The 15,366-nt window shown below is 40.1% G+C and overlaps 1 protein-coding gene across 1 annotated transcript in view; it reads left to right on the forward strand.

Annotated features, from left to right (window-relative positions):
- Nucleotides 1-15,366, forward strand: part of WBP4 (WW domain binding protein 4) — a 31,075-nt gene that overhangs the window by 6,152 nt on the left and 9,557 nt on the right. Inside the window, exons 5-8 of the mRNA XM_066234054.1 lie at nucleotides 5,043-5,210; nucleotides 8,288-8,334; nucleotides 8,780-8,855; nucleotides 11,384-11,577. Of these exons, the coding sequence (XP_066090151.1) occupies nucleotides 5,043-5,210; nucleotides 8,288-8,334; nucleotides 8,780-8,855; nucleotides 11,384-11,577 (485 nt within the window). The remainder of the gene's footprint in view (nucleotides 1-5,042; nucleotides 5,211-8,287; nucleotides 8,335-8,779; nucleotides 8,856-11,383; nucleotides 11,578-15,366) is intronic.

Consider the following 15,366-nt stretch of genomic DNA (forward strand, 5'->3'; position numbering starts at 1 on the left):
GAGAACATGTATCTTTTGAGATCCTGTTTTTAGTTTCTTTGGGTTTATACTTGAATCTTATGATGAATCTTGTTAATTTTTTGAGGAACCTCTGTATTGCTTTCCATAGTGATTAGACCCATTTACATCCACCAACAGTGTAAGGATTTCTTTTTCACCACATCCTTGCTAGCAAGAAAATAAATAAGTTGAAGGTTTGAGGATACTCTGTTCCAGATTAAAAGCATTCTTTAAGTAGAATGTATCTATATGTCAATGAATTTAGGCTTTAAATTGGAAACTTTCTGTGACCATTTATTTCTTCTGTGACAGATCCATTTTTTTTAAACCAGGCATATAGCAAATAGTGGTAGTTGGTTGATCTTACATATGGCTGGAATAGTCAGTATGGAATGGTATTCTTAACTCTCTAAAAAACTGCTTTCCAAAAAGTTTTTAAACAGAAAGCAGTTAATTAACATTGCCTTCATCAAATAAGAACAGTTGTACCAGACTTTAAAAATATTATCCTGGATATCATTAGTTAAAATGGGGGAAGTGTTATTTTCACAAGGACAACGCTGTATGTTCATTTTAAGGGTGGAAAGGATGTTGGCATTCCTACAGAATTAAAGAAGAGTAGTTGAAAATTTATCTCATCAATTATATGGATTGGGAAAATTCATAATGCTGCCCTATGAGCAAATAAATCTTAGCATTTTATATTTAAATGAGTTTTTATTATTTTTCATAGCCTTGTTTTCCTTTATAGGCTTTGTAGTCCTTTTAAAGTACAACAATGAATATAAAGAATTTTTAAACAAAGTTATACATTTAATGCTATGGTCTGTTTGGAGATTGTTTTTTCTCTTGATATGTTATATACATCATTTTTTCTTTTTTCATTTTATTTTTTTCTTCTCTACCAATTGAGAGGAGAGGAGATAGACAGACTCCCACCCGGCAACTCCCGTCTGGGAAAAATGCTCTGCACATTTGGGCCCATGCTCTCAACCAAGCTATTTTTAGCACCTGAGGTGGAGGCTCCATGGAGCCATCCTCAGTGCATGGGGCCAATATGCTCAAACCAATGAGCCATCGCTGCAGGAAGGAGAGAGAGAGACAGAAGGTAGAGGGGGAGGGGTTGAGAAGCAGATGGGCACTTCTCCTGTGTGCCCTGACTGGGAATTGAACCCTGGACATCCATACACTAGGCCAATGCTCTACCACTGAGCCAACCGGCCCAGACCATATCTTTTCTTTTAAATAATTAAGGATATACATCATTTTTAGTGGCTACAGAATTGTTAGTAGCACAGATTTTGAATTTATCTCTTGCTAGTTCTATAACCTTTGATTTTTACTAAAACTAATAAAATAATATAATGGTATAATGTGCTTATGACCACTTACAATATGTTTATTAGTAAGGAGTATAAAATGCCATAAAAATGCGAACATTTATTTAACTAATTTCTTCCTGGTTAACATTTAAGTTGCCTAGATATTTTTTGGTGTTATTTTTGTTTCTTTCTTTGCTTGTTGTTGAGAGAGAAAGGAAGAAGCATTAACTCATTGTTCCACTTAGTTGTGCTGTTGACCGGAAACCTTTGGGTCAACCTGGCACCCTAGGGATTGAGCCAGCAACCCCGGGATCGAACCTGCAGCCTTGGCACTTGGGACAATGCTCTATCCACTTCACCACTGGGCAGGGCTGCTTAATTTTTCACTTTTAGAATGCTTCAGTGATCATCCTTATGTATGCATGTATTCACATTTCTCTAAGTTTACTAGAACTGATGATACTGCTGAGTCAAAGTCTGAATGTATTTTATAGGTTGATAGTTAGTATCAGCCTTTTTCCAGAAATGTCTCCAAATTTTAATCTTTTGCTAGAAATAAAATTGCCTGGCCTGACCAGGCGGTGGCGCAGTGGATAGAGTGTCGGACTGGGATGCAGAGGATCCAGGTTCGAGACCCCGAGGTCGCCAGCTTGAGCGCGGTCTCATCTGGTTTGAGCAAAGGTCACCAGCTTGGACCCAAAGTCACTCACTGGCTTGAGCAAAGGATTACTCAGTCTGCTGAAGGCCCACGGTCAAGGCACATATGAGAAAGCAATCAATGAACAACTAAGGTGTTGCAACGAAAAACTGAGGATTGATGCTTCTCATCTCTCTCTGTTCCTGTCTGTCCCTATCTATCCCCCCCCCCTGTCTCTTAAAAAAAAACACAAAAATTACCTGACCAGGCGGTGGCACAGTGGATAGAGCGTCAGACTGGGATGCGGAGGACCCAGGTTCGAGACTCCGAGGTTACCAGCTTGAGCGCAGGCTCATCTGGTTTGAGCGAAGCTCACCAGCTTGGACCCAAGGTCGCTGGCTCAAGCAAAGGATTACTAGGTCTGCTGAAGGCCCGCGGTCAAGGCACATATGAGAAAGCAATCAATGAACAACTAAGGTGTTGCAACAAAAAACTGATGATTGATGTTTCTCATCTCTCTCTGTTCCTGTCTGTCTGTCCCTATCTATCCCTCTCTCTGACTCTCTCTCTGTCTCTGTAAAAAAAAAAAAAAAAAAAAAATAATTGCCTGATCAGGCGGTAGTGCAGTGGATAGAGCATTGGCCAGGGACACAGAGGACCCAGGTTCAAAACCTTGAGGTCGCCGATTTGAGCACAGGTTCATCTGGCTTGAGTGTGGATTTGCCAGCTTGAGCACAGGATCGTTGGCTTGAGCATGGGGTCACAGACATAACTCCATGATTGCTGGCTTGAGCCCAGAGGTAACTGGCTTGAGCCCAAAGGTAACTGGCTTGAGCAAGGAGTCGCTTACTCTGCTACCCCCCCCCCTCCGTCAAGGCACTTATGAGAAAGCCAATCAGTGAACAACTAAGGTGCCATAACGAAGAATTGATGCTTCTCATTTTTCTCCCTTTCTGTCTCTTTCTCTTCCTTGCTTAAAAAGAAGGAAAGAAAATTAGTTTATTATCTGGTGTTGGCTAGTCCTTTAGGGGAAAAAAAAAGTAAAGCTATAAAAACTACCTATTTTGCACACCCATAGATTAGACGAGGGGTAGTCAGCCTTTTTATACCTACCGCCCACTTTTGTATCTCTGTTAGTAGTAAAATTTTCTAACCGCCCACTGGTTCCACAGTAATGGTGATTTATAAAGTAGAGAAGTAACTTTACGTTATAAAATTTATAAAGCAGAGTTACAGCAAGTTAAAGCATATAATAATAATTACTTACAAGTACTTTATATCGGATTTTCGCTAAGTTTGGCAGAATAAATCTTTATAAAACAACTTACTATAGTTAAATCTTTTTATTTACACTTTAGTTGCTCTGCTACTGCCCACCATGAAAGCTGGAACACTCACTAGTGGGCGGTAGGGACCAGGTTGACTACCACTGGATTAGACTATCTAACATGGGTTTGGTCATTGCTTTCAGTACTTATTTAATGCAAAAAATACATGACCCTGGCCATTGGCTCAATGGATAGTGTCAACCCAGTGTATGGACATCCTGGGTTTGATTCCCAGTCAGGGCACACAGGAGAAGTGACTATCTGCTTCTCCCCCCACTTCTCTTCCTCTTTGCCTCCTGCAGCCAGTGGCCCTATTGGTTCAAGCATAGGCCCAGGTGCTGAGGATAGTTCTGTTGGAGCTTACCAGCCTCAGGCACTAAAAATAGCTCAGTACTCAAGTATCGGCCTAAGATGGGGTTGCTGGGTACATCCAGATCAGGGCACGTGCAGGAGTCTGTCTCATTATCTTCCTTCCTCTTACCTAAAAACAAATATAAATTTTGTGTATAATATTTATTTGTATTTCTTTGAATATTAGTGAAGATAAATGTTCATTTTTCTGAATTGCCATTATACCTTCTTCTGCTCATTTTTCTATTACAATATTGGATTTGTAAGGAATTTTTGTTAGGAACATTAATCTATCATATTTGTCATTTTTTTTCTTTGTGTTTGTGTGTATGTGTGTGTGTGTGTGTGTATTTCTGTTTTCCTCATACAAAATATTTGAATTCTTATTGTCAAATTTAACATTATATTTTACTTTGTGTTCTCTTTTTAATTTCTTTTTTTTTTTTTAGCGAGAGAGACAGAGTGGCACAGACAGAAAGGAAGAGAGATGAGAAGCATCAATTCATAGTGGTATCACTTCAGTTGTTCATTGATTGCTTTCTCATATGTGCCTTGACTGGGAGGCTCCAGCAGAGCCAGTGACCCCTTGCTAAAGCCAGTGACCTTTGGGCTTAAGTCAGCAACCTCATGGTTTGGAAGCTGGGTCCTAAGCATCCCAGGCTGACGTACTGTGCCACTGTCTGGTCAGGCACTTTGTTCTTTTTGTAAATATATATATATTTTTAATTTATTCATTGTTAGAGAGGAGAGGGAGAGAGAGGAGAGAGAGACAGAGAGAGAGAAGGGGGAGGAGCTGGAAGCATCAACTCCCATATGTGCCTCGACCAGGCAAGCCCAGGGTTTTGAACCAGCAACCTCAGCGTTTCCAGGTCGATGCTTTATCCACTGCGCCACCACAGGTCAGGCCAGTTTTTGTAAATATTTTTGATTTGGAATTTATATTGGTGAAAAACATTGCAGGTACCAGGGAGAAGAGAACAGCTTAACCTTTTTCCAAATAATCCAACATCACTTATTAAATGGTCTCTCTTTCCTTCTGGAGTTGTATTTATTTCTGTACTGTTCTATTTCAGTCATATGTTTGCCTGTTCCTGCATCAGTTTTATACTATTGGTCTTTTTTACCATAGTTTTAGAATAAGTTTTAATACCTACTAGTTCTACATTTCCCTTTTACTTCTTTTATGTAATTCTCCTGGATATTGGTGCATGTTTAGTTTTCCAAAATGAGCTTTATAATGATGTGTCAAGTTTCCAAAAGAACCTTATGTGGGTCTTAACCCAAGGCTGAGAAGCGATCTTATCAGGTTTTTTGATTGGAATAACATTATAAATGTTTTATCCCAGCGGGGGGGGGGGGAGTTATATTGTGTATAACTTCACCCTTCTCTCATCTTTCCTCTAGAAATTCCAGAGCCAAGTATAACACCACAAACCAGCACTGTCCCACCCACCTCTGCATCAAATCAACAGAAAGAAAAGAAGAAAAAGAAAAAAGACCCTTCAAAAGGCAGATGGGTGGAAGGCATAACTTCTGAGGGTTACCATTACTATTATGATCTTATCACAGGAGGTAAGTCATGGAGGCATAGAATTGTAGAGAATGATAACTGGTAATTTATTTTGTCTTTAGACTTTTAGTTAATATTGGGATAATTAAACAATGAAAGGCTAACTTTATATTTTGCCACAGTGGGGAAAAAAAAATAATTATGTGCTCTTTTAAAAGGTACCCTTCTCAAGCCCTGCCTGGATAGCTCAGCTGGTTAGAGTGTCTTGATACGCTGAGGTTGTGGATTCAGTCCCTTGTCAGGGCACACATAAGAATGAACCAATGAATGTGCAAATACGTGGAACAACAGACCCATCTCTCTCTCTCTCTCTCTCTCTCTCTCTCTCTCTCTCTCTTTCTCTCTCTTCCCCTCCCCATCTCTTTTTCCCCCTCTCTAAAAATAAATAAATTTTTATAAATTATTTTTTAATAAAAAATAAAAAGTACCCTTCTCAGAGACTCAGTGTCATAGTTAGTTAAAGGCTTAATAATGGGTTCCTTATCAGTAAACTAAAGTTTTAGTTTTCTCAATAAAACCTTCTAAAACAATGAACTACATGTAAATATTTACATAGAATTAAGGTATTTTTGATCCACTTTGCAAATTGCAGGGGTTCTTGAACTAAAATACTCTGGAAAAGATTTTTCTGTCGAAAAGCAGACTGGGAACCAGAGTCTAATTTCTCTTTTGGGTAGCTATTTTGATTGACTTGGTAAAGCTCCCCCTCACCTCATTAATGTTTTGAATATCGACTTCTAAAAATTACACAATGGTGTTTCTTAGTAAGACTATCAAGAACATCTTTTTTATTTTCCTTTAAAACTAAATGTATTTGGCTTTTGTGTGTGTGTGTGTGTGTGTGTGTATGTGTATTTTTCTGAAGCTGGAAACGGGGAGAGACAGTCAGACTCCCGCATGCGCCCGACCGGGATCCACCCGGCACGCCCACCAGGGGCGATGCTCTGCCCACCAGGGGGCGATGCTCTGCCCCTCCCGGGCGTCGCTCTGCTGTGACCAGAGCCACTCTAGCGCCTGGGGCAGAGGCCAAGGAGCCATCCCCAGCGCCAGGGCCATCTTTGTTCCAATGGAGCCTTGGCTGCGGGAGGGGAAGAGAGAGACAGAGAGGAAGGGTGGGGGGGTGGAGAAGCAAATGGGCGCTTCTCCTGTGTGCCCTGGCCGGGAATCGAACCTGATTCCCCCGCACGCCAGGCCGACAGTCTACCGCTGAGCCAACTGGCCAGGGCTGTATTTGGCGTTTTTATTCCATATTAATTCTGACAAATAAATGCATTTGTTGACACATTTACTCTGCAGAAATATAGTATCAAAAATAAGTGTGATACAAGGAGAACTATTAAAGAGCTATACTATAATAGAGATGTAATTAAGATTATATGAGAGTCTGACCAGGCGGTGAAGCAGTGGAGTGTCAGACTGGGACACAGAGGACCCAGGTTCAAAACCCTGAGGTCACCGGCTTGAGCGCAGGCTAATTTGGTTTGAGCACAGCTCACCAGCTTGAGCCCAAGGTCCCTGGCTTGAGCAAGGGGTCACTCGGTCCGCTGTAGCCCCCCCAGTCAAGGCACATATGAGAAAGCAATCAATGAACAACTAAGATGCTGCAACAAAGAATTGATGTTTCTCATCTTTCTCCCTTCATATTTGTCCCTATCTGTCCTCTCTGTCTCTGTCACACACAAGAAAATAAAGGGAGCTAAAATAGTGAGGAATCAATAATGATTATGTGCATCTGAGAGACTATCACAGAAATCACTTATGAGCTGATCTATAAAGTAAAATGAGGATGTCAGGAAAGATATCATCATACCATTTGTATCCCTAGCACTTGATGCAGTGCCTGGCATGGTGCAGACACTCCATGGGTATTGTGATTGAAAAAGATGCAGTAGTTTGTTATGAGAGTACAGCAGCATTTCAGATAAGTAGGACAATATGACTCTAAAGAAGGTTTGAAAGTTTGAGAAATAAAGAGTTATCTGGTAGAGGTAAAGCATAAGATTCTTTGAAGATGTCATGGCAGAAGAAAGAGGCTAGGAAAATAGATCGAGGCCATGTCATGGAGGCTGGGAGGATGGCATTGCCCTTTACTGAGATATGAAACATGGGAACAGTAAGTTTAAGTGCGACAGTAATTCAATTTTGGATATGTTGAGGTTGAGGTACCAATAGAACATTCTTGTTGCAATTTTCAGTACCTAATTGATGAGTAGAGTTGGGAGTTAGGAAGATAAATTGAGTCTGGTAATACAGATAATATGTTTTACCTCTTAGGACTATGTGAGATCATAAGAAGAAGGAAGAGAGAAAGTGATATGTCTGAAGAATAGTATATCATATTAAAGGAATGGACAATTAAGAATGGTCAGGAAGGTAGGAAACGAGATCAGAGAGTTAATCATGAAGAAAACCTTGGGCTAAAAGTATTGTGATTATTATGATCTTGGAATCACAATCAGTTTCAAACTACTTAGGAACAGTAAGAATCAGTTCACACTGAGCCTTAAGTGAGATGCATTTTATACTTTAGCAGTGAATCATAAATTATTGTATGCTAGGGATTATGTGTTTTATTTAAATTTACATAGAAACTATTAATGTCTTTCCTCCTTTCTAGTGACTGCTTCCTTTATTTACCATCCTACTTTATATACTTTCACATTAATACTTTTTAAAATTCATACATACTTGATTTTTTCCCTCTGTTGAGTCATTCATTCCATCTCTCACTCTTCTATCCCAAGATATCAAAAGACTAAGTCAAAAAAAAGGGGAGGTATGTTTTTCCTTCCAGATTTATCAAGCCTGAATTTCATGAGGTCTTTAAGAAGTTCTACGTGACTTTGATAATTCCTGTGGAAGTACTTGTAACTTCTAATCATTCCCTTCCCTCTTGGTTACATAGCATTCATATGTATTGTTCTGCACAATACTGTATGTTGGTTCTTTATTATGTTTTTAACTATAGACTTGAGTGTTTTGTACACATTGAAGAGCCTGTCAATTTTTGCCAAATTGAATTTTTTGAAAAATTTTTAAGCAAAAAGATTTTTTAAAATGCAATATGTTTTGCTTTAAGCATCTCAGTGGGAGAAGCCTGAAGGATTTCAAGGAAACTTAAAAAAGGTAACTGAAGTACATTATTGGTGTTTTTGCTTTATTCTTTAAAGAGATTGGCTTCTGGGGTTTTTTAGTTTTATTAAGCAAATTTACAATCAAATGATCCCCCCCCCCCCCTTCCTCGCAAACTCTTTGTTCCTTCCAATAATCCTTTTGTTAGAAGGCTGGGTGGAGGTTAAAAGTGATACCTATTGAAAAACTCCGTGCAGGACAAATATCATTAGTTGCAATTTACATGTCCCATGTCCACTTGTGCAAAATTATTCCTAGCTTTCAGAATTGAGGCATTCTCTTCCTGAAAGTTGGCTTTTTATGATTAACACAAATCAAGCTTCCTAGCTATGATTGGTACCACTACCTCTAACTCCCAGGTTTCAAGAGGAAAGGAAAGGGTGGCTGGTTCTGCCTTGCTTGTCTCTATATAACCACACTATTTGTTTCCTCTCATCAGACAGCAGTGAAGGCTGTTTGGGTAGAAGGTTTAAGTGAAGAAGGGCATACCTATTATTATAATACAGAAACAGGAGGTAAGTATTACCTTTGATTATCTTAACTATCTAAAACTGTACCTGAAACTGCTTATTAGCTGGCTGATGAATCATTTGAACTAGGGGATTTTAGTATATACAGTGATAAACATATTTTATAACAAGTCTGTATTATTTGTTTGTAATTTAAAACATTATTATAATGGAAAAAGCAAAAAGGATTTTTATATATACTGTACTATTCATTGTAATTCTCCGTTGATAATGCAGTCACAAGTTTTAAAAATTGAATGATTTTTACTTTCTCTGCCATTACAGATTTTTATCATACTTATTTTAGAAATATATTCATTACTCTGGAAAGTACCTTAGAGCTCACTGAGTTCAACTTGCCTTTTCCTTTAAAAAAAAAAAACCTGATGCTGTTTTTGCAGGGGCTGGATTGTCAGTTCACTTTACCAGTTATATAATGTTCTAGAGCAGGGGTCTCCAAACTTTTTACACAGGGGGCCAGTTCACTGTCCCTCAGACCATTGGAGGACTGCCAAATACAGTGGTCCTTTCACTGATCACCAGTGAAAGAGGTGCCCCTTCCAGAAGTGCAGTGGGGGCTGGATAAATGGCCTCGGGGCCGCATTGCAGCCCGCGGGCAGTAGTTTGGGGACGCCTGTTCTAGAGCAAATGAATGCTTTCCTTCCCCTTCCTTCTCTCTCCCTTCTTCTCTGTCTCTCTAAGAATCAATCAATCAATAAAATATCGAGCCCTAGCTAGGTAGCTCAGTTGAGTGGAGTGTCATCCCCGTGTACAGAGGTTGCTGGTTTGATTCCCCGGTCAGGGCACATACAAGAGCAGCTCAATGTTCCTGTCTCTTCCTAAAAAAAATCCTCTCTCAAAAAAAAAAAAAAGAAAGAAAGAAAAGAAGAAAATATTCTAGTTATAAGTATTTATAAAATATGCCTAATTATAATGTAATTATTATCTGATTTTCAAATTAAAATTTTAATTTCATAAAACTTGATTTTAGGTAATTGTACTTAATTTCTTCTGCATAGCATTAAATCTTTTAGGAGGAAAAGGCCCTTTTAACCTCTAAGTAGATACCTAGCCTGCCCTTCATATAGTAATGGTCCTGTGGTTAAGTTGAGTTACTGAATCTTTATAGAGATTAAGTACTATATAATGTAGCTCTAGAGTTAGATCTGAACTTAACACACAGCTTCTTTCCTTGCCAAATGATAATGGGTAAGTCATTGGGCCTATAGTTGCTCTTAAGTGAAATAGACACAATCATGTCTTCTGTGGGGTTGTGAGAGTCAGATGTCTGTAAAGTTCCCAGGATAGTGCCTGGTATATATTGGATACTTAACAAATTGTTTTATTTCCTGAAAATTCTTTTTGTTTCTGTGAAATAAAGACAAAGAAAACTAATGTTTTTCATTAGTGCTTGAAAGTACCCTGGTTTAATAAGGGGCTATACATATTCTCAGCAGTTTTGGCTTATGTCTGGACCAGTGTGATTATTAATAGAGCCTCTTTTGCTCTTAAAAACGTTCCAATTGGACTGTACATTTTAGGATCCTTTTCCCTTTTATTAAAATAAAAACAGAATAACTAAGATAATTAGAAAGCTCTCATTTTACCCAGTAAACCACTGGGTGGCAGTAGAGTTCAGTTGAGTTTTTTTCCTACTATATAAACTGATAAAGTAAATTTATTTCAATTTTTACAGTATGATTTCACTTTGTAAAGATCCCAGAAAATTCTTCTGGTAAATAAATTGCACAAAATCTGATATGGGTTCATTATTATATACATTTCCTGAAATTGGTTTTAAATTGTGGTAGTCCTTAGGAAGTATTCCCTAGTTCTTAAGTTTATTTTCATTTGGGCTATAGTTTATACATCTTGTGAATCAAGACTATTTTGAGGCCCTGGCCAGTTGGCTCAGCGGTAGAACGTTGTCCCAGCATGTGGAAGTCCCGGGTTCTATTCCCATCAGGGCACACAGGAAAAGTGACCATCTGCTTCTCCACCTTTCCGAGCAACAGAGCAATGGTCTCAGATAGGCAGAGCAACCCCCCATAAGGGGTTTCCAGATGGATCCTGGTCGGGGAGCATGTGGGAGTCAGTCTGTCTGCCTCCCCACCTCTCACTTAAAAAAAAAAAAAAAAAAAAAAAAAAAGACAGCCTGACCTGTGGTGGCACTGGATAAAACGTGGACCTGGAATGCTGAGGTTTCTGGTTCGGGGTCCCCAGGCTTGCCTGGTTAAGGCACATACGGGAGTTGATGCTTCCTGTTCCTCCCTCCTTCTCTCTCTCTCTCTCTCTCTCAAACATGAATAAATAAAATAAAAAATAAAAGCTTAAAAAGAATTAAAGGAAAAAAAGACAAATTTCTGAAAGATACAAGAGCAAGAGCTTATAGAACTATTATTATATTCTTGATCAGGTGACGGTATGAAATAGATTCAATGTTATTTAATAAGTGACAGGAAGCATTATGTTGGAAATTACTTCTGAATTGAATTGGTAACCAAATAACATGACTATTAAAATGTGTTGAATAGAATCCCGATGGGAAAAACCTGATGATTTCATTCCACACTCTGGCGATCTGCTCTCTAGTAAAGTCAATGAAAAGTCACTTGGAACTCTAGAAGAGACCAAATCATCAGATTCACATAGTGATTCTGATGGGGAAAAGGAAACAGAAAAAGTAGAGGTCTCTACAGAAACAACAAAGCTAAAAATAAAGTTTAAGGTAGGTTCTCGGTTTAGTCTTTTTTCTTTTTTATTGAATTTATTGTGACATTGGTTAACAAAATTATACAGGTTTCAGGTGCACAATTCTACAACATTTCATCCATATACCGTATGGTGTGTTCACCACCCCAGGTTAGTGGATTTACTGTTTATGAAAGTTTTATCAATTTTTAAAAAGCTCTAGACTTGATTCAGTTTTCTGGTAGGAAGATAGACATAAAACCAAGACCTGCATTTTGACAACTGGATAAATCATTGTACCATTTATTGTTATCTCTTTGCCAGTAAGACAGTACATTTATTTCTAGACCTCCTAAGCTTGAGATGCCTTTGTAACATTTAGAGAGCTGTCTTAACATGCAAGTCTGAATGTCTAGACTACAAATGCTGTTTGAGTATCAACAACCTACTGGTAATAATTTCAATCTCAGAATGAGTACAGTAATCTAAAGAAATGACCCTGGGAACATTAAACATTTAAGTGGCAGGCAGAGAAAGGAAGAGTCCACAAGATAGAACGAGAAAAGAATGATTAGAAAGGGGTGCCTAGAAGCAGAATTTAGTATCCCATAAGTCAAAGGATTAATTAGGTTAAGTAAAAGAATAATGTCTATTGAATTTTACAGTAATGAAATTCTTGATTCCCTTCTAGCAGTTTCACCAGAGTTTTGGATGGTGCAGCTCATTACAGAGGGATGAAAAGTGGTTCACTCTGTGGTATATGTGGTTTGGGTATGAAATGAAATTAGATGATAGGATGTTACATATTAATCATGAGAGATTTGTAGTGGTGATGTTTTCATTGAGAGGGACCCCAAAGGAGAGGTAGAAAGGGAATACCAGCAAGAGTAGGTGGATAGGTTGGTCTTGAACAAGGAATAAACTCATTTTATATAAAACAGTATGACAGTGGATGAGTTGGAGAAAATTGAAAGAGGCATTCCATTTAGTCTCAGTTTACTCATACAGAAATGAAGTTTGCTTCTGACAGTAAGTAGCATTGGTGAGCTTGATATCATTAATGGATTGACATAGTCACTGAGCTGGGATGGGAGAGGGAATGAACCAGGTAAGAGGAATGACAGTTGGTACTAAGTGCCCAGCTATGGCAAGAAAGTAAAAACAGATTTTTTTTTTTCTTTCTTTTTTTTTTTTTTTTTTTTTTCTTTTACAGAGGCAGATATAGACAGGGACAGACAGACAGGAACAGAGAGAGAGATGAGAAGCATCAATCATCAGTTTCTTGTTGCGTGTTGCGACTTCTTAGTTGTTCATTGATTGCTTTCTCACATGTGCCTTGACCGTGGGCCTTCAGCAGACCGAGTAACCCCCTGCTGGAGCCAGCGACCTTGGGTCCAAGCTGGTGAGCTCTTTGCTCAAGCCAGATGAGCCCGCGCTCAAGCTGGCGACCTCGGGGTCTCGAACCTGGGTCCTTCCGCATCCCAGTCCGACGCTCTATCCACTGTGCCACCACCTGGTCAGGCTAAAAACAGATTTATACAGTATTACTAGTCCTCTTGTTTTGTGACCTTTTGAGGAACACTCAGGAGCCCAGGTGCCAAAGCAGACAGGACACGTAGCACTGATCCATGGTTGAGATTGTTGGCCAGAGAGGTGAAGGAATATCAAGGATGCTGGAAAGAAGGTACTTTGAGGGCACAGCTAGGATCCTGTCATTGCCTGAAATTTCTCTACCTACACCATAAGTCTTGGTGAAACTTAGGGTGTGGAATGTATCCAGTTTGTAGAGGAGCAGCAACAAAGATCTTACAGTAAAAGTCATCTCAGAATGATTATAGCTAAGGTTAGGTAACCCAGCATTCAATCTGGGACCAATACTATTAATTTCAAGCAAACGAAATATTACAAAATACAAATAAGCAAGGGCAAACTACATATAATCTTATATATACCAGTGGTCCCCAAACCCCGGGTCGCGGACCGGTATCGGTCCATGGGCCATTTGGTACTGGTCCGCAGAGAAAGAATAAATAACTAACATTATTTCTGTTTTATTTATATTTAAGTCTGAACGATGTTTTATTTATTTATTTTTTGTTTGTTTGTTTTTGTTTTTCATTTTTTCTGAAGCTTGAAACAAGGAGAGACAGTCAGACAGACTCCCGCATGCGCCCGACCGGGATCCACCCGGCACGCCCACCAGGGGCCACGCTCTGCCCATCAGGGGGCGATGCTCTGCCCATCCTGGGCGTCGCCATGTTGTGACCAGAACCACTCTAGCGCCTGAGGCAGAGGCCACGGAGCCATCCCCAGCGCCTGGGCCATCTCTGCTCCAATGGAGCCTCGGCTGCAGGAGGGGAAGAGAGAGACAGAGAGGAAAGCGCGGCGGAGGGGTGGAGAAGCAAATGGGCGCTTCTCCTGTGTGCCCTGGCCGGGAATCGAACCCGGGTCCTCCGCACGCTAGGCCGACGCTCTACCGCTGAGCCAACCGGCCAGGGCTGATGTTTTATTTTTTAAAAATAAAACATCCCTCTGTTACATCTGTCTAAGACTCACTCTTGACGCTTGTCTCGGTCACGTGATACATTTATCCGTCCCACCCAAAAGGCCGGTCCGTGAAAATATTTTCTGACAATAAACCGGTCCGTGACCCAAAAAAGGTTGGGGACCACTGATATATACCATTAAGTGGCTAAATACAGGCATACCTCATTTTATTGCACTTTGCTTTAGTGCACTTCATGCATATTTTGTGTTTTACAAATTGAAGGCAAGACCCTCCACCAGCAATAATATTACAAGACTCACTTCATTGCGGTGGTCTGGAACTGAGCCCACAGCATCTCTGAGGTATTCTTGTAGAGCGAAGACCAAAATGATTGGCTTTGAAGCTCACAAAACTGAGGCTCCAGAATTTTTGAATTCTAGGATGACAAGTGTTTGAATAGAACATGATGCCAGAGTTGCCACAGTCTTCAGTGAATGTGGAGTGGTGGCCAGGTCTCTAGATTATATAAGGAGGAACTGAGGAGCACTGTATAGAAGGTGGTGTTATGAGCCTCAGAAGAGGCATTTATTGCATGAGGATCTAAGTAAAAAATGTCATGGCCTTTGTTAAAAATACTTTATTTCGCCTGACCAGGCGGTGACGCAGTAGATAGAGCGTTGAACTGGGATGCAGAGGGCCCAGGTTCCAAACCCCGAGGTTGCTGGCTTGAGCGCAGGCTCATCTGGTTTGAGCAAGGCTCACCAGCTTGAGCTTAAGATCATTGGCTTGAGCAAGCTGGTCACTCGCTCTGCTGTAGCCCCATGGTCAAGGCACATATGGGAAAGCAGTCAGTGAACAACTAAGGTGCCACAACGAAGAATTGATGCTTCTTTTTTTTTTTTTTTTTTTTTTTACAGAGACAGATTGAGAGTCAGAGAGTGGGATAGACAGGGACAGACAGACAGGAACGGAGAGAGATGAGAAGCATTAATCATTAGTTTTTCATTGCGCATTGCAACACCTTAGTTGTTCATTGATTGTTCTCTCATATGTGCCTTGACCGCGGGCCTTCCGCAGACTGAGTAACCCCTTGCTGGAGCCAGTGACCTTGGGTTTAAGCTGATGGGATTTTTGCTCAAACCAGATGAGCCCGTGCTCAAGCTGGCGACCTTGGGGTCTCGAACCTAGGTCCTCTGCGTCCCAGTCCGATGCTCTATCCACTGTGCCACTGCCTGGTCAGCCTGTATATTTCTTTTTTTTTTTAAATTTTTTTTAAGTCATGGTCTGATCTGTGGTTGCACAGTGGATAGAGCATTGACCTGGAATGCTGAGGTTGCT

Source organism: Saccopteryx bilineata, chromosome 6, assembly GCF_036850765.1.
Source record: "Saccopteryx bilineata isolate mSacBil1 chromosome 6, mSacBil1_pri_phased_curated, whole genome shotgun sequence".
Classification (NCBI taxonomy): Eukaryota; Metazoa; Chordata; class Mammalia; order Chiroptera; family Emballonuridae; genus Saccopteryx; species Saccopteryx bilineata.